The sequence below is a fragment of the Salvia hispanica genome, chromosome 2 (genome assembly GCF_023119035.1).
Source record: "Salvia hispanica cultivar TCC Black 2014 chromosome 2, UniMelb_Shisp_WGS_1.0, whole genome shotgun sequence".
Taxonomy (NCBI): domain Eukaryota; kingdom Viridiplantae; phylum Streptophyta; class Magnoliopsida; order Lamiales; family Lamiaceae; genus Salvia; species Salvia hispanica.
Window position 1 is genome coordinate 37,697,624 of NC_062966.1, and position 23,760 is coordinate 37,721,383.

The 23,760-nt window shown below is 35.1% G+C and overlaps 5 protein-coding genes across 5 annotated transcripts; 2 read left to right on the plus strand and 3 right to left on the minus strand.

Moving 5' to 3' along the window:
- The first annotated feature begins 240 nt into the window (after positions 1 to 240).
- Positions 241 to 1,703, plus strand: LOC125204415 (dof zinc finger protein DOF3.1-like). The gene has a single exon (XM_048103075.1). The coding sequence runs from the start codon at positions 694 to 696 to the stop codon at positions 1,390 to 1,392; it is 699 nt and encodes a 232-aa protein (XP_047959032.1). The 5' UTR covers positions 241 to 693; the 3' UTR covers positions 1,393 to 1,703.
- An 8,055-nt stretch (positions 1,704 to 9,758) lies between these two features.
- On the plus strand, positions 9,759 to 11,199 carry LOC125208613 (inorganic pyrophosphatase 1-like). The gene is made up of 4 exons (XM_048108265.1): positions 9,759 to 9,920; positions 10,078 to 10,199; positions 10,298 to 10,499; positions 10,787 to 11,199. Exons 1-4 carry the CDS (start codon positions 9,783 to 9,785, stop codon positions 11,129 to 11,131), a joined length of 807 nt encoding a protein of 268 aa, XP_047964222.1. The 5' UTR covers positions 9,759 to 9,782; the 3' UTR covers positions 11,132 to 11,199.
- Positions 11,200 to 12,920: 1,721 nt separating this feature from the next.
- On the minus strand, positions 12,921 to 16,127 carry LOC125208606 (putative disease resistance protein RGA3). The gene has a single exon (XM_048108258.1). The coding sequence runs from the start codon at positions 16,086 to 16,088 to the stop codon at positions 13,128 to 13,130; it is 2,961 nt and encodes a 986-aa protein (XP_047964215.1). The 5' UTR covers positions 16,089 to 16,127; the 3' UTR covers positions 12,921 to 13,127.
- Positions 16,128 to 17,696: 1,569 nt separating this feature from the next.
- LOC125208610 (putative disease resistance protein RGA3) lies at positions 17,697 to 20,691 on the minus strand. The gene has a single exon (XM_048108261.1). The coding sequence runs from the start codon at positions 20,427 to 20,429 to the stop codon at positions 18,069 to 18,071; it is 2,361 nt and encodes a 786-aa protein (XP_047964218.1). The 5' UTR covers positions 20,430 to 20,691; the 3' UTR covers positions 17,697 to 18,068.
- Positions 20,692 to 22,126: 1,435 nt separating this feature from the next.
- Positions 22,127 to 23,563, minus strand: LOC125206940 (putative late blight resistance protein homolog R1B-16). Its single transcript, XM_048106153.1, has one exon. It carries the CDS (start codon positions 23,561 to 23,563, stop codon positions 22,127 to 22,129), a length of 1,437 nt encoding a protein of 478 aa, XP_047962110.1.
- Between the last annotated feature and the right edge of the window lie 197 nt (positions 23,564 to 23,760).

The window sequence follows — 23,760 nt, forward strand, 5'->3', positions numbered from 1 at the left end:
CAAGGCCCTTTTCTTGCCGGAATTTGACTTAGGGTCATCTAGTTTATATTTAAATAATCCTATTTTTCTCCACACATTATTCCGTTGGTCCCTCACCTTGATTAGAATAATCTAGAATTATCACGCAATTAGTTCCATAACTCAGCCTATGAGCATAGAGCAGCCAAGATTTAGAGAATCTAATTATCATTTTCTAAACAATAATTCAACTCATTAATCAATGAAGAATTAATTCATCTCTACACACACTACCACACCTCAAGCCCCCTAAGCCAAAATCCAAACTTGACAAACTCTTCTGCTTCACTGTGTGTGTGTGTGTGTGAGAGAGAGAGAAATCACTCTCTATGATCTATATGATGAGCTCTAGTCATCGCTCTCACGCGGAGTTGCAGTGATCACTCACCTCAAACACAAGAAAAAAGATCATTTTTTTCCAAAATTCTTCAAAATCTTTCACCCCTTTGAAGAAATTAATCAAACACTCCATCAAACTCCACAAGACTTGATGGCCCTCTTCTCCTTCCATGATCCAAAGACAAAATTTTTCCACATATTTCGATCTTGATCTCGAAAAAGATCACAACTTTCAGAAACCCTTTTTCCTCAATTTTCCAAAATCATCGATTCTCATCAAGCCCATCTGCAATTTCGCGTAAAGATCGTTTTTTTATCGCGACCCAGAAAAAAAAAATGCAAGACCCATCGCTGTATTCGCAGATCAAAGCGCAAGTGCAGCCGCCGCCGCAATTCCCGGAGCAAGAACACCTGAAATGCCCCCGCTGCGATTCCTCAAACACCAAATTCTGCTACTACAACAACTACAATCTCTCCCAGCCGCGCCACTTCTGCAAGAACTGCCGCCGCTATTGGACGAAAGGCGGCGCCTTGCGCAACATCCCCGTCGGCGGCGGCTCCCGGAAGAATTCCAAGCGCGCCGCCTCCTCCTCTTCCTCCGCCACAAAACGCCCCGCCGCCGCCGCCGCCGAACCGTCGTCGAGCGTCAAGAGCGAAGCGGCCGAGCCGCCGCCGCTGAAGGGAGAGAATTTCGCGGGGCAGTTTGGGAATTTGATGGAGCCGGGCGGCAGCTTCAGCTCTCTGTTGGGCTCCGGCGGGGGGCATTTCGGTAATTTCCTGGACGGGCTGGGCGCTGCAGGGTCCGGGTTGCGGGTCGCGGGTCAGTTTGTGGATCCGGGTTCGGGTCAGAATGTGGATCCGGGTGTTTTGGAGAGTGATGTGAGTGTTAGCAACAATGCGGATGGATTCTTGAGCATCCACGGCGGAGACGGCGGCGGCGGCGGCGGTGGAGGAGGAGATGGTGGCTGTTGGGGTGGCGGAGGGAATGGTTGGCCTGATCTTGCTATTTACACACCAGGCTCAACTTTTCTTTAGTGTGAGAAAAGGTGAGCAAATTGAGATATTTTTATTTCATACAGACTCGTTTTTTAATCATATATATATAATGGTGGTGGTGGTGATTGTGTTATGTTATAGTGGTATGAATATTGAAGTAATTTGGTGATGGGGAGATGATCAATGCTGAGAGTTGGGATTCCTCATTGGCCATGATATTAGAGTTCTATAGTTTTATATATATAAATATAGGTTTTTTCTATGATGATTTTGTGTGTTTTGGGACTTGTATGAGCTTTACTAATAGTTGAAATGGTAATATATTATGGAAATAGAGATTTTTCCCTTCATTTCTATTGGCTTTATGAATATCAATGTGACCCACATTTTCTTGAGTTTCTTTTAGTAGTGTGTTTGGGTATATTTGATTTGATGAGTTTGATATTCCAACTGAGGAATTAATTGAGATTGCTATGGATGGATTCATGCTACATTGAGCTCTGAATGTGATCTATTTTTGGAGTGGTTACAATAATTTAAAATCTATATAAGATGAAATGAGATGAAATCATATAAAATTAAACCAATTTTGGTAAATAAGATGATATTGGCAACTTCTATTTGCTTGCATTTTGAATTAGAGTTTGATGTAACTATATCCCTGGCTTGTGATTTATGTCAAATAAAAGGAGTTTTTTAGATGGATTAATGTTGTGGAATAGGAAACCATAATTCAATGTTAAAAGTGTAGTACATCAATTTTCTTTAGCCGGATTGACATCACATTTTTCTCTAAGAAAGAGGACAAATTTGAAGAACCTTTTGTACCTAATAAATGCTCTTTTTATGGATTCACTTGATATTTAATTATTAATCGCGTGCTATATATGGATGCTATTTTTTTTTTTCAGTGCGGATCACCTGCTACTTATCCTACACCATTCCCTAATGGACTGATAAAGCGGGACGGAGGGAGTATATATTATTTAAATTCCAAAATTTTACTTTTAAATCTCCAAAATCTAGTACTCCGTAGTACTAAAATTCGAATGGCATTGTATTCATGTATGCAGTTTTGAAATAAACACAATAAATAAATAATTTAATCTTTGAATTGGTTTTGAATTAAGAAAATGAATGATGATTAATGTTGAAGGTGGGCTCAGTTTTAAGTTGAATGGGCCAATTAGGCCCACCACCAATTCGAGCCACGTAAATGGACCACTTTTTATTTATACTCCTAATATTGGACCGACCCAATTAGATATGCATAGTTAAATCGGAACCACATGTTTCACCGGAAATTACCATTGACTCAAAGTCTCAAACGGATTGTATCAGAACCTGATTTTTGGTTCAGGTGATCCACTTTAGTTTCAATATTTTCGAACCGTGAACCAATAGCGAGGGTTTCAGTTCAAACTCGGGAAAAATTGAAAAAGAACCGGTAAAAGCAATTTAGATTTTAAGTTTTAACTTTAACATGCAGATCATCTCAAATGACAATAAAACGAGTGAAATAACAAAAAAAAAATTGTTGCAAATATAATAAAATTATAAGTTTCCTAAACTTAGTTGTATACTGTAGTGATAATCTTGATATATATGTGTAATTGCATGTGTAATTAATTAAATATAATGATGTCATGTGTGTCTCAATTAGATTGCCACTTGATGGAGTTGTGACAAACAAATTTCTTGACTTTGGACTTTTAGAATTTATTGCTCTCTTCATAATTTGATATTGAAATATATTTTGCGATAGTCTATCAATTCAATGAGCACTAATACAGATAAATTCAATGAGCACTAAAACTGATATGCAAAAAAAAAAAAAAGCGCATTGTGAAAAATAGTTGATTTTAGACTGGTTTATATGTCATCTTATATTATTTAAAAATGATGCAATTAAAACGAATGTATTCTTGCTGTTTAATTTAATTTTTTGTTTGCAGGTTTGTTCGCAGGTTGGTATAAATTGATGATTCGAATTCTGTATCTAAGTATCACATATATTTAATAACTATGATGGTAACCATTTAATGTAGGATATTAGATATAATAGAGATTATATTAATCTTGATGGATATTTAATAACTATAAATATATTTAGTATGTATTTCATATTTATAATAACAATTTTCTATAGCAAATTAGTGATTCGTTACACTTGATGACTTCATTGTATCACTCAATTAATATTTTGTTAATCCCATACTTGTCAAATTAAATTAACATTTTCAAGCATGCAAATTACATCACCTTATCTTGATTCTTGACTATATATAGCACCTCAAATTGCGCATATTATTGTTTCAAAAACCCAATGCATCATAAATGTGCTAGTTTCATTATGTCAAAAAAAGAAATATCGTCCATTAAAAAAGTCAACCAAAAACTATTTCCTTTTCTCATCAATTAAATGTAAAATAAATGAACAGGGGCTAACTGAGGGTGGACCATGGTCCACTGCCACAAGAGGGAGCACATGGACCCTCAAAATATTAATTAAGTTGGGTCATTTATGTGACATATATGATAAATTAATATGTGGATTTGAAGTTTGGACAATCATCAATGAATGCATGCGTTTGGTTCAGTAAATCCAACCCAATGATTCTGTTTATATGGTTGGAGCCAACATCTTAGCCGCTTTCATCGCTTTCATTGTCCCTTTCAATACCTATGATAAATAGTGTTTGGTTGGCAAGACTAAATCTCATGATTAAATATGTATCAGGTTTGATTTATAAGATTGACCTCCTCAATTTAATCCTAGATGGATAGTCTCATGATAATTAGTCATAGCTTTCCTCCTCGAACTAAAATAATCCTACAATTTAATCCTAGATGGATAGTCTCATGATAATTAATCATGACAATCGAACGCCACCTATATATTTTAAATTGTACAATTGTAATCATAAAAAAATTAAAATATTTTAATTTTGGGAGCACAAAGAGTACTATCGCCTAGGGCTGGGGAAAAATACCGAAAAAATGATATATCGCTCGTATCGTATTAAAAAATATCGAAAAATTATCGAATTTTCGATATATCGTAATTTTTGATACGATACAATACCGTATCGTAAGTTTTCGATACGATAACGATATGAATTTCCTTATATCGCGATATATCGTTTTATATCGAAAATACGATATATATCCGAAATTTTTTGATGTATATCGATATTTTATTTTCGATATATATCGAAATTTTGATATATGTCGATATTTAATGATATATCGAATTTCGATACGATATATCGAAATATCGATACGATAACGATATGAAATTTTTTTATATCGAAAGTTCGATATATCGAAACTTTCGATACGATAACGATAAGAAATCTTTCATATCGATATTTTCGATACGATACATGATACAACATTTTCGATACGATATATCGTATCGACCCACCCCTACTATCGCCAACTTCAAACCGTCAATTAAAATAATCGCCACACGTGCAAGGCTCTCGCGAAACCAATCACAATTTCACAACTGGAAATATGAGGTATTTCTCGAGCACATTGCTAGTGCTAGCCAATATTTTAGTATTGATTTAGCGAGCGAGCATGTTGCTAGTGCTAGCCAATATCTTAGTCTTGATTTAGAGAGCATCTTTGTGCTTGCTATATGTGTTTGTTAATGCCATTTAACAAGCACTTTCGCCTGTTGACTATCGTTACGATCTCAGGTCCCACAACAATTTTGGTCGAAGTCAAAACTCAGATATTGCACGTGAGTCGTATTTAACATTTATTGTTAAATAGTACAACTCACGTGCAATTATAAATGGAAAATTGAACACATAATTTTTTTGGTACGGTTCATTTGCTAGCTTAATATAGAATGTGTTGATGTGATAAAGTGAGTGTAATTATAAATGTCAAACTGAAAATGCAAGGATGTCCACACAAATAGGAGTAAATTTTGGATGGCTATACATATATACACACACATGTAACATATTAATGTGTTATGTATCTCATTCTCCATGCTAGTCCACCTTTGACACAATTTTAAAGTTTGAGGGGACAAAACCATATTATTATTAATTCCAATTTGCCTGATTTTTCTCTGGCAATGGCCCCCTCCGTCCCGTCGACCCCAGCAGATACGCCGTTGCAGGTGGAACGGAGCTCGATGATACATATGGTGGTATTTGGCCTATTGGCGAAGGAGAAGAAGAAGGTGACGAAAAAACCCTTCTTGTTCAAGTTCCAATTCGACAAGAATAAGCCTTATATTTGGATCTTGAATCACCCTGTCTCCATTGCTCTCGCTCACTAATCGCTCGATGCCATCCAGAATCGGGATGACAAGATCTTGTTCGTTTTTGATTCCTCGCCGGTAGTGAAGATTTCCTTCTTCCGGCTCTATTGGTGCCGGAAGAATTACTCCCATGAAAGCGTGAAATGAATGGGCCTAAAAGTGTAGGCTAGAAGTGTGATATTTTAGAATCGAGAATACAAGGTCATCGATAAAATGTATATCGTTATATTTAGAAAATACGTGATTGAATTTTTGAAGGTTAAGATAATGCGATACATTAAAAATTGATAAGTTCGAAAAATATATCTTAGTATATAAATTATCAATAGTTAAATGAATTGTCGTATTCATTGAATTAGTATGATGCTATATGTATTTCAATTGTTCTAAAATACTAGTGTGAGAAAGGAGAGAAACAAGACGCTTTATTTCAATAAAGATTTATTTTGGTTACGTAAGTTAGTACTACTATTTATTAAATATTTTTACTTTTCTTCTAATATTAATTATAATGTAATATTTTATTTATACATTAGCTAAGCTTAAAAGGCCCAAAGGAGTTCATATATGGCCCAATGCAAGTGGCCTATTAAGCCCATCTGCATAGGTTCTTATTTTTTCTGGAATGGATTAGTTTTTATTTAAATTTTGTGTTATTGAATATTGCAATATTGCGTTTCTATTTAAATTTTGTGTTGACTGCACAAACGCAATATTGTTACATTTTAAATATTTCATGGACCAAATATATTACAAACTCAAGACATATTGTATTACAAAGTCAGTAGTATTATTTATAAAATATACTGCAATGCACATAATAAACTACTCACATAGTGCAAATTCAATCATTTATTACGAATTCAATTTACATTAAACTAGATCTAGTCTCTATGTATTACAAATTTTATAAACTATTTGTGATTTTTATTTTTTAATTTACATTCGATTATGATGATAGTTGTTTCTATTTTTATATTTAATTTCCACCGTTTAATTTCTGTAATTTGACATGATTATTGTATGAAATCAAGGTCTAAATTCAGTACAATATTATGTCGTTAATAGGAGTATATTATAAATGTAGCGATTATAGTTAATTCCGAATCAGATACTCTATTTTAAAAATCATATATTTCATTTTCTATACAAATCATTGTACGAGCCACCTTATCCATCTATATAAACCCCCAACACTAATTAAACTTCAAATTCACCACACAAAAGCCTGCCTCAAATTCATTGGGGTTTGGAAAAAAACTTAAAAATTGTTTCTAACTTTATTTTTATGTGATGTAGTGCATTCTGGTAACTTAATTGGTACTTAGTGTCATGCTCATCTCACGCTCACGAACGTTACATTCTCGTACTCTACAGCGTGTCCTCCTACCTTATCACATCATCAAAACAAACACAATCCGATCATATCATTAGTAATGATGTTGCATTGCATACCTCGACTTTATTGACGTACCAAAGGTACCACTAAGTCTTCACCGGTATCTCTACGATCTTCAATGATTGGATTGTGTTGTTTCGATGTTGATGGTCGTAATCGGGTAGGATGACATGTTGTGGAGTGCGAGAATGTAACGTTCGTGAGCCCGAGAGGAGCATGACACTTAGCAGTCAAATGAATTATCGTATTGATCATTGAATAAGTAGGATGGTATACATAGCTCAATTCTAAGAGATGAAAAAGGGGAAACAAGCCTCTTTGTTTCAACTTCAAGTTATATGACTATTTATATTGGTTAAGCACGTTTAGATATTTAATTAAATGTTTTTTTTTTCTTTTCTTCACCTAAAAATAATAAAAATAATGTAAATATTTAATTTATACATTAGCTAAGCATAAGAGGCCCAAAAAAGTTCATATAGGGCCCAATGCTTGCGCCCCAACTGAGCCCATCTGTATCTCTATAATTTTTATTTTTTCGTGGAATCGATCAGTTTTTATTTAAATTTGGGGGTTTTTATTTCTTAAAGAAATGGTGTTATTTGCGATTATAATTTTCCATCACTTAAATAAAAAATGTTCAATCATTGTACCAAAAAAGGAGTGCAAGTCTGAATGCTTGTTCACGATTTTGAAAAAGTTGGATTGCAATAACATTTTGGCCTTTGTATGACAATAAGCTTTCATAATGGAGCAAATCTAAAAAAGCACTGTGATTTTGCAAAATAAGAATAAACTAAGTTTGTTTTTTATATGGATCTTGATCTCACCATAATATTGTTTTCCATTTTTCTTCAAAAATCATCTTATTAGATTTTAAAAAGATGATCAGTAATGATTCCATATTTATTTATCTAATATTATTATTACATGAACTATTACTATGTACTATGTTCCTTTCATAATCAAAGAGAAAGTTTATAGTAATATAAATGACCATTCGAAGATGTAAAAATAATAAAAGCAAATATCAATAATGAACCCATCCCCATAATTTACAACAGTTAATTTCTAGTATATATAGTAATCATGTTTGTTTGCATGACCAATAAATTAAGATAATTAATGATTCTTAGTAGCATGCAGCTAAAAGTTCCATTTAGAAAGTATAGGAGTGAAACGAGATTCCATTATGTAATTGACCAAAATAAGGTTAACAATAAAAAAATTCCTAACATATTATACAAAATAAAATTGATTGACTAGGGTTGGCCAAGGTAACGTAATATGCATGTATGTGCTTAGTAAATTAATATATAAGAAATTGCAAATTGTTGAGTGCTACTTTTCGTCATACTCCACCACATTAATGAAGATATCAGCACCCTAATATTTAAGTGTTAAAGATAAATATACTGATAAAATACTACTAGTAGAGATCATCTCTAAAAAGAGGACTACTATGTCATATTAATATGAAGCTACTAATATTTAAAACTTATCTCATAATAATACGAAACAATATGCACTTGTCCAATGCGTGCAAGGAATTTGCAAGTTTTGTATTTACGTACATCACTCAAAAAATCTGTTGACAACAAATTAATGCACTTTAACTAATTGCACTATATATAGATATAGATAATAAATACGTGTAACTAATACGTATACATTTTAAAAATGCCAAGACGCTGAACTGGATTCCAGTGTCCACCACGAGAATAATATTTCTTCCTGAAAAAAGAAGCATTCTTACAAATTTATTACAACTATATATTTATTAGTACTACTATTCTTTTGATTAAATTTACTAAAATATTATGACAAGCTATAACGTTTAGAAACCACATTTAATTGCTATAGTTCCATTATTACTACCACGCGCGACAATTTATGTAATTGCTATACTTCCATTAATTTAATTGCTAAGACTAAATAATTTTTATGTATGATTTTTATGATTTAAAAGAAAATCCCGACCATCTTCAAAAAATAAAAATAAAAGTAAACAATCACTAGACAAAATGTATAATTTGATGGCCTAAATCATCAATGTTGTAGACCTATATATTATTACCTTGTGTCATGTCCTCAATAACTTGTAATATATGACCATATTTAAATAAAATTACTATCTTATTACAAATAAAGCGATATGATTATAGTTAATGTTTGTTGACCATCTACAAAAAGTAAAAATAAACAAAAGGGAAATTACACATCACTAGACAAAATGTATATATATTATTACCTTGTGTCATGTCCTCAATAACTTGTAATATATGACCATATTTAAATAAAATTACTATCTTATTACAAATAAAGCGATATGATTATAGTTAATTACTAAATTCCGAATTGGATTCTCTAATAAAATGATACTCCATTACATTAATTTCTACACAAATCATTAAATGTTTGTCACATATATTTCCAAAATCTCCTTAATTTAATTAGGCCATTTTTACCTCACAGTTCATCATAAACTTTTATAGTTACAAAAGTTTATGTATAAAGCCATCGAATTAGAATCCCCTCAACGGCATATTCGCCCAAAGTTATGGAAATTGGAAAGAGAGAAAGTGCGTTTCCCAGGTGGAATAGGACAGTTCAATTCCATCAGAATATTCCTTGTATTAATTTTACTATTAATAAATACATTCCACCTATATAAATAATCCATCTCTTAACCTCAATTTCACCACAAAAAATTAAGAAAATTTTAAGTCACGCTTCATCCTCGCAATGGCCGGAATCACAATAGTTTTCGACTTCGACAAGACCATTATCGACGTGGACAGCGATAATTGGGTCGTCGACGAGCTCGGTGCCACCGACTTGTTCAACGAGCTCCTCCCCACCATGCCGTGGAATTCTCTCATGGTTCGAGTTTCACCAATATCTTTATTTATATTACTAATATTTTAACATGAACAATTGATCATAGTGTATGCATTTTATAGTTTGTCATGCACAAAATTCTCCTATTCTTTTGAAAAATTTATTAATGTTGAAATTCTTTTTTATTAAAAAATTGCAGGATAGAATGATGAATGAGCTACATGCACAAGGGAAAACCATTGAAGATGTGAAGGAAGTTTTGAGAAGGGTTCCCATACATCCAAGAATTGTGCCTACAATCAAAACATTACATGCTTTAGGGTATTTTCTTGGCCATAATGTTTTAGTAGTAGTACTATTTATTATTTCTATTATTATTGTTATTATTACAAAAATTCTTGAATTTTATTTTTTATTAGGTGTGATTTGAGAATATTGAGTGATGCAAACCTGTTTTTCATCGAGACGATTGTTGATCATCTTGGAATAAAGGATTGCTTCTCCGAAATCAACACGAATCCAAGCTATGTCGACGAAGAAGGGAAGCTTAGAATCTCTCCTTTTGTTGATTTTCAGTCATCACCTCATGGCTGCACTCTTTGCCCTCCAAACATGTGCAAGGTAAACCAAACTTCAATTTAATTTATTGCAACTTTTTTTAAAATCTTAAATTAATTGTATTTGGAGACTTTATGACTTTGATGATTCTGTTCTGTTAAACAATTACTTATTTTAAATAGATTGGGACCCCACAAAATCTTGTCATTACTTACTAATGTTATAAATTTTATCTACTAGTCATAAAAATTGCTGACATAAATGAGCAATAATCAATAATTTAGTTTATTTTATTTAATCACAACATTTGAACTAATAATTTTTTTGCATTTTTAATCTTGTTGATTAAGAGCATGATCATAGATAGAATTCAAACCACATTAGCTAAGGAAGGAAGGCAAAGGATTATTTACCTTGGAGATGGGATTGGTGACTTTTGCCCGAGTTTGAAGCTGCGAGACGAAGATTTCATGATGCCAAGGAAAGACTTCCCGGTATGGGGGCTAATATGCGAAAATCGTGCGCTTTTGAGAGCTGAAATCCACGAATGGATCGATGGCGAGGACATGGAGAAGATTGTGATGAAGCTTATAGAGAAGATCAAGATTCAAGATTCAGTTCAATTGCTACCGGTTGATTTCAAGATTGAGGCAATGCCAATTGCCTTACCTCAATCAGTCAAAGTTCAGCAGTAGTATTTTTTTTAAATCTATAATTTGGGTTGAATAAGAATATGTGGAGTTTTTAGCCACTATTTGGTTTATGCATTCCTATTACTATGATTGTGAAGGGAAAAGGTTAGTTAGATTTTGGTGTGTTTTGTGAAGAAAAAAGAGCATATGTTATGTTGCTCATCATATTTGACTCTGTTTGTGTGATACGATCAAACTTCAAAGTGATGTAAATATTTGATGTTTTTAAAAAACAAGAAAAAATTTCGATTTAGTAGTATTAAGTTCATAATATGAAATGGGATTTAATTAAAGGTTATAAAGTTGGACTGCCGCTTAGACGGCCAAATAATGTCCGATGAGTTAAAACATTATCGTCTACTCATAAAGAAAACAACATCATTTTGTTGAAAAAACATCGATATTAAATTACATGTATGCGATCGATTTTTTTTTTTTTTTTTGCGTGGGATAGGGATACCGATATATTTAGGGGTGACAAATTGTACATGTTGGGTCGTTATCGGGTCAACCTGTTAACGATACGATCCAATAAGGACAAACACAAACATGACATGTTAAGAAAACCCCAAACTCGAACACGGACATGACTGCTACCCTCAAACCCGAACACGACACAAATCCATTAACGACACGAACCACCTTGGGTTAACACGACACGATAGCAACACGTACATGCCACGACATTATAACAACACGACCTGATAACACAGTTAGAACCTGATAACACGGTAAGAACCTGTTAAACTGCTCATGATTAACCAAAGCTATAAAACCTTGAATCTGATCATTAAAAATCCAATTAAAAACCTAACATCTGATATGATGAACACTAATATCAATAGATTCGTAGAAACAAAATCCAAGAAAAAAATTACTATCATCTTTAAAATAATAAATTTTATTATAATAATATTATTTCTTAAAGGGTAACCCGAACATGACACGATCCGACACAAAATTTTCGTGTACTTAACATGTCTACCCGATAAGGACAAAAACCCAAGAAGTTTTGATCCAAATCCATTAATTTGGTGCAAATTTGTGTCGAGTTATCATGTTGTGCCAAAAATTGTCAGCCCTAATATATTTAAATATCGTAAGCACAAATATATTAATAATAAACATCTTACAATCATCATGCAAAAAAGAAAGAAAAAGAGTATCCATTAAAGAAGAAAAGTACATGTCACAACCCCATAAACAACTTACCACCGGAAAGACACACTTGGAGTATCGTACATGTCCCAGGTGAACCTTCCTTGTCCTCTCCGTATGTTTCTACTAGCTTTTTTGAACCACAAATATTCAACAATCGCAAAGACGAGGAGCCTATAGGAGGCCTTACACACAGGGGCGGATCCAGCCCTTTAGCATGTGGGGCATTTGCCCCTCCTCACCTCTTCCCCTCCATTCTATATTTATACAAATTTTCGTGTATATATGTAAAACTATACTAAATGCCCCTCCTTAAAAACAAACAATTTATTCATTTTGCCCCTCCTGTAATGAATTCCTGGCTATGCCCCTGCTTACACATGCAGCTTCTTCAAATTCTCACATCCAGTGATGTACAAGTGTGTGAGACATGGCACGATGGACATGGCCCCATATTCTTCTTCCTCCTCCTCCGTTATGTCCTCCCATTTGGAGCACGTATCAAATTCCAGTTTCTCGAGTTTAGGAAATGCAACAACAACATCTTCATATGAAGATTCTACTCTACTAAATAGGATTATATTATTTACACAATTAAAAAAAAGCCAAATGATTATGTCATTATAAAAAAACCTAAACCTTGGAGAACAGAGAATGATCACTCAAGGCCAGACCTCATTAAAACCTCCATAGTGAAAAAACCCAAAGGGAAAAACACCATAAAGGAAAAAGAGTATCCGTCTAACAAAGATATACGAATAAAGAAGAAAAATACATATCAAAATCCCAAATTCAATTTAAAAAAAGGTAAACAAACAAGTAGACATAAATTGCACTAGACCTATATGTGAAGTTGAAGTTGGGGATTATGTTGGGAAATGGATCTCCAAGCTGAACCTTCCTTGTCCTCTCCGTATGTTTTTACTAGCTCTGATGAACCAACAATGTTAATCCACCGCAAAGACGAGGAGGCCTTATGCAGGAGGCGATGCGGCAGCTTCTTCAAGCTCACAGAATCAGTGATATGCAACTCAGTGAGGCATGGCATGATAGAGATGGCAGCAGATTCTTCTTCTTCCACTGTTATGTCCTCCCACTTATCCCAACAAATTAACGAATTAAATGCCAATTTCTTGAGTTTAGGAAAGACAACAACATGGTTACTTGATGAAGCTACTATTCCCAAAAACTCCCGTCCCAAAAATTCCATTTTATTCAGGCGCTCCAATATGAGATCTTCCAACAAAGGTAGTTTTCCCATAGGCGTCAATGACGACAAGTGAAGATGATTAAACAGATGAATATGTTTTACGAAGTTGAGGGGCGATGACATCCAACGCGGAAGTTGATAGCCAGCGTATCCCTCAATTTCGAGTTTACTCAGCTTCGGATGGGGCTGCAAAGCTTCTATTAACTCCAGCGAGAGCCTGGAATGCTCCTTCTCATGACCAGAATGATATTTCCATTGACACTTAAAGAGAAATAGTATACGCAGTGAGTGAATGTGTATCTTCTTCCTTAGTTCTGCTTCTCCTGCGGTCCTAGCCAACTCTTCCACTTCAGGTATGGTGTTGCACAAAATTTCCAATCTTAGAGATCCAGTAAGATGGTTTAAGTGTTTCAACCGTTTAAACTTGTTAGGACCACTTTGTACTCTGAACAAGTTCTCAATCCCGAAAGAACTTATATAACCAAAAGTGCGGAGACCACTTAACTGAGCTACTCCTTTAACCAACCGACCTTGACTTGCACAAGCACGATCAACAAAAATGTGTTGGAGGTTCTCAAGCATACGGATCCCTTCTGGCAGTTTGTAGAGGTTGTCGCAGGATTCGAGATTCAAGGTTTGCAATTCAACCAGTCTACAAATACTCTCTGGCAAACCAGTGAATCCGTTACGACTTAAGTCAAGGTTTCTCAAGTGTACCAAATCTCCAATTTCTCCAGGAATATTTATCAAGTAACAATGTGATAACAATAGAGTTTGTAAGAAATAAAGCCTGCATATATTTTTGAGGTCTTCATCCTTCAACTCAATATCACTCAATTCCAAACATCTGACGTGAATCAACTTTTCCATTCCTTGTAGAAGAGGATCATGGAAACCCCTTTCCAAGCCCAACACCCTAACACTTGATATGCAATCACAAAGAGCAACACGTCTACTCTTGTCCATAAATAAGCTACGATACTCTTTAGCTTGAGAAACTAAAAGTGGATCACAAACTTGACAACTTTCCTTTCTCATTTTAGCAACCTCATCTTTGTTATCATTCTTCCTGAGAAATACAGCAAAATCATGTACTATATCATGCATTTTGCAATGTATTATTTGTTCACCAATCTTCACATTGTCTTGAAACAAAGAACGCATTGCTAAATTGTTCAAGTACTGTCGCCCTTTGAGTTCCACTTCACCGTTTCCACTAACAGATCCCAAATAACCTAAAGCCATCCACTCTGCTATTAGTCTATCCGCACGTATTTTGTGATCTTTAGGATAGACGGCACAATACGAAAAGCAACGCTTAAGAGGTGGGGACAAATCTTTGTAGCTTAGAACTAAATGGGGAAAAAGATCTACTTCCGCATTTTCTAATTGCCATATTTCACTCTTCTCTACATCTTCCCACTCTTGCAAATTATATTTGAATTGCAAAAGTCTTCCCAAAACATTTGCAGCAAGAGGCAAGCCACTACACTTAGTAGCTATTTTCTTGCCAACACTCTCAAATTCTGCCAACTCCCCATCCCGTCCAGAGAGGGATATCCCACGCAATAATGACCAACATTCTTCATCACTAAGCTGTTTTGGGCGATAAATATCATTATCTAAGGTACCCATCATCTTAGCCGTAGTCACTTTTCTTGTTGTCACCAGAATTTTACTACCCACTGCACCTTTTCTAAGATTGATTTTCAAGGGTTCCCACTCATTGTATTTCTCTGTCCAAACGTCATCAAGAACGAGAAGAAACTTCTTTCCTGAAATACAATGTCCGAGTTTTTCTAGTATCAATTCCAATTGGTTAATGCCTAAAGGAATAATCTCCTTCGTCACACTCCCAATAATTCCTTTAGCAATTGCAGCCAAATCAAATGGATCAGAAACACAAATCCATATTCTTAATTCAAAACAACTCGTCACTTGAGCATCATTGTAAACAAGTTGAGCAAGAGTTGTTTTTCCAATCCCCCCTGTCCCAACTATAGAAAGAATTTGGGTATCAGCACTAAGTAATTTTTTCACTATATTACCCTTATTCCTCTCTACGTCTGACCCACGAACTTTCTCAAATTCAATAAAAGACGTGGATTGAACTCGACAAGAATTGGGCACGGGATGATCAGTTGGAGGCAAAGAGGTCACAAATTCAAAATCATCCTTCTCCTTTAAAATCTGATCCAGTCTGACTTTCACATTTTCTATTTTCTGTCCAGTATCACGACGAATAGAAACTTTCTTGAAATATAAAGATGAAGATGGGATGAAGGAGCAGCATACCTTTTGCTCAACCGAAGCTTTCATCTTATGTTTGAGTAGATAGTAGTCCCATTCATCCAAAATGTCGTCCATCTCATAAGCTGTGTTTTCGAGCTTCTTCAACCAGCTTTTGACGCTTTGATCCTTCACTCCTCTCTTTTCTGCATCATCCAACACATTTCTGACAGTCCTCAACTTGTCTGAAAGATGTAGAAGCTCCTTCTCAACGCCTCTCACCAAATTGACTTCATACCGAATCTGATCTTGAATGATAGTTGCAACTCTCTCCACAACAACAGAAATCACAGCATCCGCCATTATCACCAGCTTAGTTACTACAACAATTTGGAGATGCAGACACAGGGAAGATTGCGGCGATGGGAGAGAGAGAAACTTAGGTTTAGTAGTAGAATATAGTCAATGGCATGGGATAATTAAACAAATGTATTTGTTTTTGAATTTGAGATGGGCTAATTAATTACATATATGAGATGGGCTAAAAATTATCATATGTATGTATAATGTAATGATGCAGAGTATTTATTTGTTTTAGGATATAGACGGTTTCATCAATATTCAGTTTAAAAAGTTAATTAATACGTAGTATTTAATTTATTTTATATAAATTATTAGTATTAATTATTTACTTTGTATGATTTGTGACTTGTTCACTTAGCCATTTAGGAAACTCATATTTATAACTAGGACATAATTGATGGGTGGCCCACCAATTAATGGATCAAAGATGTAGACGCTGTTTCAAAGTCGGCCCAAACCCACAAACATATTTGTTTTCAAGTCGGCCCACTACATTATACCCAACCTAGAAGCGTCAAGATCATATGTTTTTAATATATAGTAGTACTACTATTTATTATTATTATTATTATTATTATTATTATTATTATTATTATTATTATAAAAAATTCTTGAATTTTATTTTTTATTAGGTGTGATTTGAGAATATTGAGTGATGCAAACCTATTTTTCATCGAGACGATTATCGATCATCTTGGAATAAAGGATTGCTTCTCCGAAATCAACACGAATCCAAGCTATATATGTCGATGAAGAAGGGAAGCTTAGAATCTCTCCTTTTGTTGATTTTCAGTCATCACCTCATGGTTGCACTCTTTGCCCTCCAAACATGTGCAAGGTAAACCAAACTTTAATTTAATTTATTGAAATTTTTTTGAAAATCTTAAATTAATTGTTTTTGGAGAATTTATGACTATGGTGATTCCTAGTTTTGATGATTCTATTCAGTTAAACATTTTCTTATTTTAAATAGATTGGGACCACACAAAATCTTGTCATTACTTTCTAATGTCATAAATTTTATCTACTTGTCATAAAAAGTGCTGACATCAGTTAACATAGTCAATAATTTAGTCTATTTGATTTAATCACACATTTGAACGAGGCAATGCCAATTGCCTTACCTCAATCAGTCAAAGTTCAGCAGTAGTATTTTTTTTAAATCTATAATTTGGGTTGAATAAGAATATGTGGAGTTTTTAGCCACTATTTGGTTTATGCATTCTTATTATGATTGTGAAAGGGTTGAGATGTGTTACGCAAGTACTTTGGGCAAATAATACTTCATTAATTGAATGAAGGAATTAATGAAAGCCCTATTTATAATATCTATGGACCCTAGCTAGGGTTGGTTCGACCTAATCTTATACATCGGGAAAGAACCAACAAAGAAAACCCGACGGAGCTTATAAAACGCTCGACCCAAAACAAGTTCAACAATAATTAAAAGATCAAAAATAAAATAAAATAAAGTACGACATTAGGAAATAAAATGACAACTTCATCGCCTAACTGAATTAGTCTCTTATTTGGAGACGTAATTCTGAAGACTTGAGATGCTCTCTTGGCCTTAGTCTTCTGCCTTCCGTGACGGTCGCCGCTATTAAGATTGCTGACGAAGTACAAGTTGTGGATTATGTTGAGATATGGATCTCCAAGGTGAACCTTCCTTGTCCTCTCCGTATGTTTCTTCCAGCTCTGTTGAACCAGATATATTCAACAATCGCAAAGACGAGGAGACCTTACACAGGAGGCGATGCGGCAGCTTCTTCAAATCTCTCACACGAATGGATAGTCAATTTTGTGAGACATGGCATGATGGAGATGGCAGCAGATTCTTCTTCTTCCACCGTTATGTCCTCCCACTCCTCCCAACAAATTAATGAAATAAATTCCAATTTCTTGAGTTTAGGAAAGACAACAACATGGTTACTTGATGAAGCTACTATTCCCAAAAACTCCCGTCCCAAAAATTCCATTTTATTCAGGCCTCTCCAATATGAGATCTTCCAACAAAGGTAGTTTTCCCATAGGCGTCAATGACGACAAGTAATGATGACGATACAGATTAATCTGTTTTACGAAGTTGAGGGACGATGACATCCAACGCGGAAGTGCATAGCCAGCGTATCCCTCAATTTCGAGTCTACTCAGCTTCTGATGGGGCTGCAAAGCTTCTATTAACTCCAGCGAGAGCCTGGAATTCCCCCCAAAGGGAAATAGTATACGCAGTGAGTGAATGTGTATCTTCTTCCTTAGTTCTGCTTCTCCTGCAGTCCTAGCCAACTCTTCCATATCAGGTATGGTGTCGCAGAAAATTTCCAATCTTAGAGTTCCAGTAAGAAGGTTTAAGTTTTTCAACACTTCAAACTTGTTACCATCACTTGCTACTCTGAACGAGTTCTCAATCCCGAAAGAACTTATATAACCAAAAGTGCGGAGACCACTTAACTGAGCTACTCCTTGAACCAACCGAACTTGACTTGCACGATCACGATCAATAAAAATGTGTTGGAGGTTCTCAAGCATATGGATCCCTTCTGGCAGTTTGTAGAGGTTGTCGCAGGATTCGAGATTCAAGGTTTGCAATTCAACCAGTCTACAAATACTCTCTGGCAAATCCATGAACATATTCCAACTTAAGTCAAGGTTTCTCAAGTGTACCAAATCTCCAATTTCTCCAGGAATATTTCTTAAGGAGCATCTTGATAACAATAGAGTTTGTAAGAAATAAAGCCTGCATATATTTTTGAGGTCTTCATCCTTCAACTCATTACCACTCAATTCCAACCATCTGACGTGAATCAACTTTTCTATTCCTTGTGGAAGAGGATTATCTAAATCCCTTTTCAATCCGAACACCCTAACACTTGATATGCAATCACAAAGACCAACATGTCTTCCCTTGTCCATAACTAAGCTACGATACTCTTTAGCTTGAGAAACTAAAAGAGGATCACAAACTTGACAACTTTCCTTTCCCATTTTAGCAACCTCATCTTTGTTATCATTCTTCCTGAGAAATACAGCAAAATCATGTACTATATCATGCATTTTGCAATGTATTATTTGTTCACCAATCTTCACAATGTCTTGAAACAAAGAACGCATTGCTAAATTGTTCAAGTACCTTCGCCCTTTGAGTTCCACTTCACCGTTTCCACTAACAGATCCCAAATAACCTAAAGCCATCCACTCTTCTATTAGTCTATCCGCACGAATTTTGTGATCTTTAGGATAGACGGCACAATATGAAAAGCAACGCTTAAGAGGTGGGGACAAATCATTGTAGCTTAGAACTAAATGAGGAAAAAGATCCACTTCCGCATTTTCCAATTGCCATATTTCACTCTTCTCTACATCTTCCCACTCTTGCAAATTATATTTGAATTGCAAAAGTCTTCCCAAAACATTTGCAGCAAGAGGCAAGCCACTACACTTAGTAGCTATTTTCTTGCCAACACTCTCAAATTCTTCCAATTCCTCCTCATTCCTTCCTGAGAGGGATATCCAACGCAATAATGACCAACATTCTTCATCACTAAGCTGTTTTGGGCGATAAATATCATTATCTAAGGTACCCATCATCTTAGCCACAGTCTCTTTTCTTGTTGTCACCAGAATTTTACTACCCACTGCACCTTTCCTAAGATTGATTTTCAGGGGTTCCCACTCATTGTATTTCTCTGTCCAAACGTCATCAAGAACGAGAAGAAACTTCTTTCCTGAAATACAATGTCCGAGTTTTTCTAGTACCAATTCCAATTGGTTAATGCCTAAAGGAATAATCTCTTTTGTCACACTCCCAATAATTCCTTTAGCAATTGCAGCCAAATCAAATGGATCAGAAACACAAATCCATATTCTTAATTCAAAACAACTCGTCACTTGAGCATCATTGTAAACAAGTTGAGCGAGAGTTGTTTTTCCAATTCCTCCCGTCCCAACTATAGAAAGAGTTTGGGTATCAGCACTAAGTAATTTTTTCACTATATCACCCTTATTCCTCTCTACGTCTAACCCACGAACTTTCTCAAATTCAATAAAAGATGTGGATTGAACTCGCCAAGAATTGGGCACGGGATGATTAGTTGTATGCGGAGAGATGACAAAATTAAAGTCATTTCTCTCCTTGTAAATATGTTCAAGCATAGTTTTCACATTTTCTATTTTCTTGGCAATGTCACGACGAACAGAAACTTTCTTGAAACATAAACAAGAAGATCTGATGAAGGAGCAACATACCATTTTCTTAGGCTCAGGCTCGGGCTCAGGCTCAGCAGAAGCTTCTATCTTATGTTTGAGAAGAGAGTAGTCCCATTCATCCAAAATGTCGTCCATCTCATAAGCTGTTTTTTCAAGCTTCTTCAACCAGCTTTTGACGCTTTGATCCTTCACTCCTCTCTTTTCTGCATCATCCAACACATTTCTGATAGTCCTTAACTTGTCTGAAAGATGAGAAGCTCCTTCTCAACGCCTCTCACCAAATTGACTTCATACCGAATGTTATCTTCGATAATAGCTGCAACTCTCTCCACAACAACAGAAATCACAGCATCCGCCATTATCACCAGCTTACTTACTACCACAATTTGGAGAAGTATTTTTTTATTATAATTTCTTATCTTGGTTTGGTTGTAAGGTGGAAATCAATCCATTATCTGGATTTCCAGCTTTAACTCAATTATTGATGCCATACTTTAACTCAATTATTGATGCCATACTACTCCATTATTGATGCCATGCATACTTTATCTCATCTTCATCTTTTTGGAAAGTGAAGATAAAGGTTTAGATTTTTGATGTTCTTGTCCGAAATTATATTTGCACAAAATTTAAAATTAATTTTTTCTATAAAGAAATTCATCAATATTCTTTTTTTACTACCTCCGTATTTTAAAAATAGCAACTCTTTCCATTTTAGTCCGTATCTTAAAAATAGAAACTTTAGAATATTTCTATTTTTGAACGTGGATCCCACAATCCACTAACACTATTTTCACTATTTTTTTTCTCTTCATCTATCTTTCTCTATTCATTTTTTTTTATTGTCTTTCTTACTTTATCAATTTTTCTCTTTTATTTTTGTTAATTATTCATTAAAACTCGTGCTATTTCGAATGTTTCTAATTTTTAAATACGGTGGTAGTATATAAATATTCATTTATATGGTTGGCCCGCTACGGTCAGATAATGATGCCTTATCTCGATGCTACAGTGTATAATTGTGTTTGGTGGCCCATTTATGATAAAAAGCTAAGCCCATGTTATATCATTGCGGCCCATCTCAATAGCCTCTGTTTCAAAGTCGGCCCAAATCCACAAATCGCGAAGCCTTCATCAAACCGTGACTTTACAGCAAATCAAGCATAGATTTTCAGCTCCGGCAGATTTATTCGAAGTCTATTGAAGAATGGTGCTGCTGTCACACCCCAGTTAAGTACTACTCTCTCCGTCCCACATAATTTTATCCAGTATTTCATTTTGGGCTGTCCAACATAATTTTAATCATTTCACTTTCACCATTTTTGGTAGTGGATCCCGTATTCCACTAACTCATTCTTATTCACATTTTATTATAAAACTAATACTTTAAAAGTAGGACCCACATCCCACCAACTATTTCAACTCACTTTCCATTACATTTCTTAAAACCCGTGCCGGGTCAAAGTGTGTAAAATTATGTGGGACGGAGGGAGTAGTTATTTCTAAGCTTCCACTTGCTACATTTTCTTCAATAATGAAGGTGTTCATTTTCGTGAGAATCATTTCTATTATTTCAATAATTATTTTATAGTTTCATTACATTTAACTATGATCTTTTAAGGACATTAATTCACAAATGTGGATTTTGAAATTTAATAATGCTCCTTTACAAACAGCTTTGTGCATAATTGTCTAGCAATAGTGTTCAACAAAATAACCAAACAGTTGCAACATAATATGTAGAAAATGCTCATCTGGAGAATGGAGAAGAAAATAAATCAAATTACAATTTAGAAAACATAGTCACACTATTCTTTTCTGAGTCCGCTCCTCTATCCGGTATATACAACTTCAAAGTTGGGACCAACCATACTTTGCATTGCTTCCTTTTTATGAAGTGGAACCATAACCTGAATTCCAAAGGGAAGATTCTCCCCTTGTAGATACATTTGTTCCTCTACAATCTCCTTCGCACATATCATCGCTGCTTCGCTGCAATGTCGTATCCATATGTTTTGAAGCAACGGCATGTCTCCAATTTCAGATGGGATATTCCCCAACACTTTTAAATTTTCAAGGCGAATCTTCTCAAGGCATGGAAAGATTGAGCTTGTTTCTGCGGTCCATTGTCTCAGGTTATTACACGAAACCAATCTCAAGTACTTGAGGCACGGGAATTGGTTTTCTAAGACTTCCCACTTGCCTGTTCCAAAGCATCCACGCCACAACGTGAACTTCTCAAGAAGGGGCAACGAACCTATCTTTCCCAATATCATTTCCCATTCAAAGTCACTTTTGCTCTCAAGAGTTAAGCTCTTGAGTGTTTGTGGATAAGTGAGCTTGTCCAAAGAGGCATTCCCATTAAAATGAGACTCACTGGAGATAAGTAGAGATACTAATTTAGACATACATTGAATATTGCCTAAACAATAATAATCATCATGGCTCATTTCCTTGCTTCCTGAATAATGTATCACTAATTTCTTGATATTAGGAATTCTCATAATCACGTCATCAGTGAACTTGAAATTAAGCGTTCCACTAAGTACCACTAGATTCTCCATGACAGCAGCATCACTCGAAGGATCTACGAGTATCAATTTTTTCCTGATCCCGACAATGTGCCTAATTTGCGGCATTTTCCAAATCTCAGTAGGCACAATAGACTCATTCGAACACAATATGATCAATGTCTTCAAATTCCAAAGATGGTTGAAGGAAGAAAAAATTGGGGACATGCTGTCAACTTTAGCAACAAGGTGCCGCAAGTTAACATACCCAGACACAAGCGAACTTATGTAGTGTTCCTCTTTAAAATTACGAAATTTGTATGCGTGTATTGTCCTCAGCAATCCAAAATTTTGGCATTGTGGAACTTTCCCATGCTCGCAGATAATGGAACGAGCATGTGGCATAGATTGCAAGTCATCAAAGACTTTCTCCTCTGAAGTTTTCCTGCGTATAACAATGCGGCGTTGGCTATTCATGCCCCGAGGACTAGATTCTCCAATAACATGATAAAATCCTTCTTCATTAGCCTGCTTCACGCATAGGTCTCTAACCAAATCATGAACCTTGACTCGTTTTATATTTCCGGTGCTCCCCAACTGATCAACTAGAACGAGATTTCTATCTACTAAGCCCTTTAAGAACTCTTTCCCAATTATTTCCAAAATTTCGCCATCTACGGGTTTAAGAAATCCTTCAGAAACCCATAGCTTAATGATTGTTGAGACTAAGATTGCATCATCTTCCTCAAACACGCCCATGTATAAGAAACAAGGCTTTAAGTAGATTGGCAAATGATTGTAGCTCATTTTCAGCAATCTCAAGCAATGCTTATCATTGTCCAAGTTAACCAATGATGTTAGGTTGTTCCTTATTGACTCCCAACATTCTTGTGTGTGTTCAATATTTTTCAAAATACCTCCAACTACAACAATTGATAGAGGAAGTCCTCTACATC

Coding starts and splice junctions, on each gene's coding strand:
- LOC125204415 (XM_048103075.1), top strand. CDS start 694: ATGCAAGACCCATCGCTGTATTCGCAGATCAAAGCGCAAGTGCAGCCG.
- LOC125206940 (XM_048106153.1), bottom strand. CDS start 23,563: ATGGGCGTGTTTGAGGAAGATGATGCAATCTTAGTCTCAACAATCATT.
- LOC125208610 (XM_048108261.1), bottom strand. CDS start 20,429: ATGGACGACATTTTGGATGAATGGGACTACTCTCTTCTCAAACATAAG.
- LOC125208606 (XM_048108258.1), bottom strand. CDS start 16,088: ATGGCGGATGCTGTGATTTCTGTTGTTGTGGAGAGAGTTGCAACTATC.
- LOC125208613 (XM_048108265.1), top strand. CDS start 9,783: ATGGCCGGAATCACAATAGTTTTCGACTTCGACAAGACCATTATCGAC. Junction 9,921..10,077: donor TGCCGTGGAATTCTCTCATG/GTTCGAGTTTCA, acceptor AAAAAATTGCAG/GATAGAATGATGAATGAGCT. Junction 10,200..10,297: donor AAAACATTACATGCTTTAGG/GTATTTTCTTGG, acceptor ATTTTTTATTAG/GTGTGATTTGAGAATATTGA.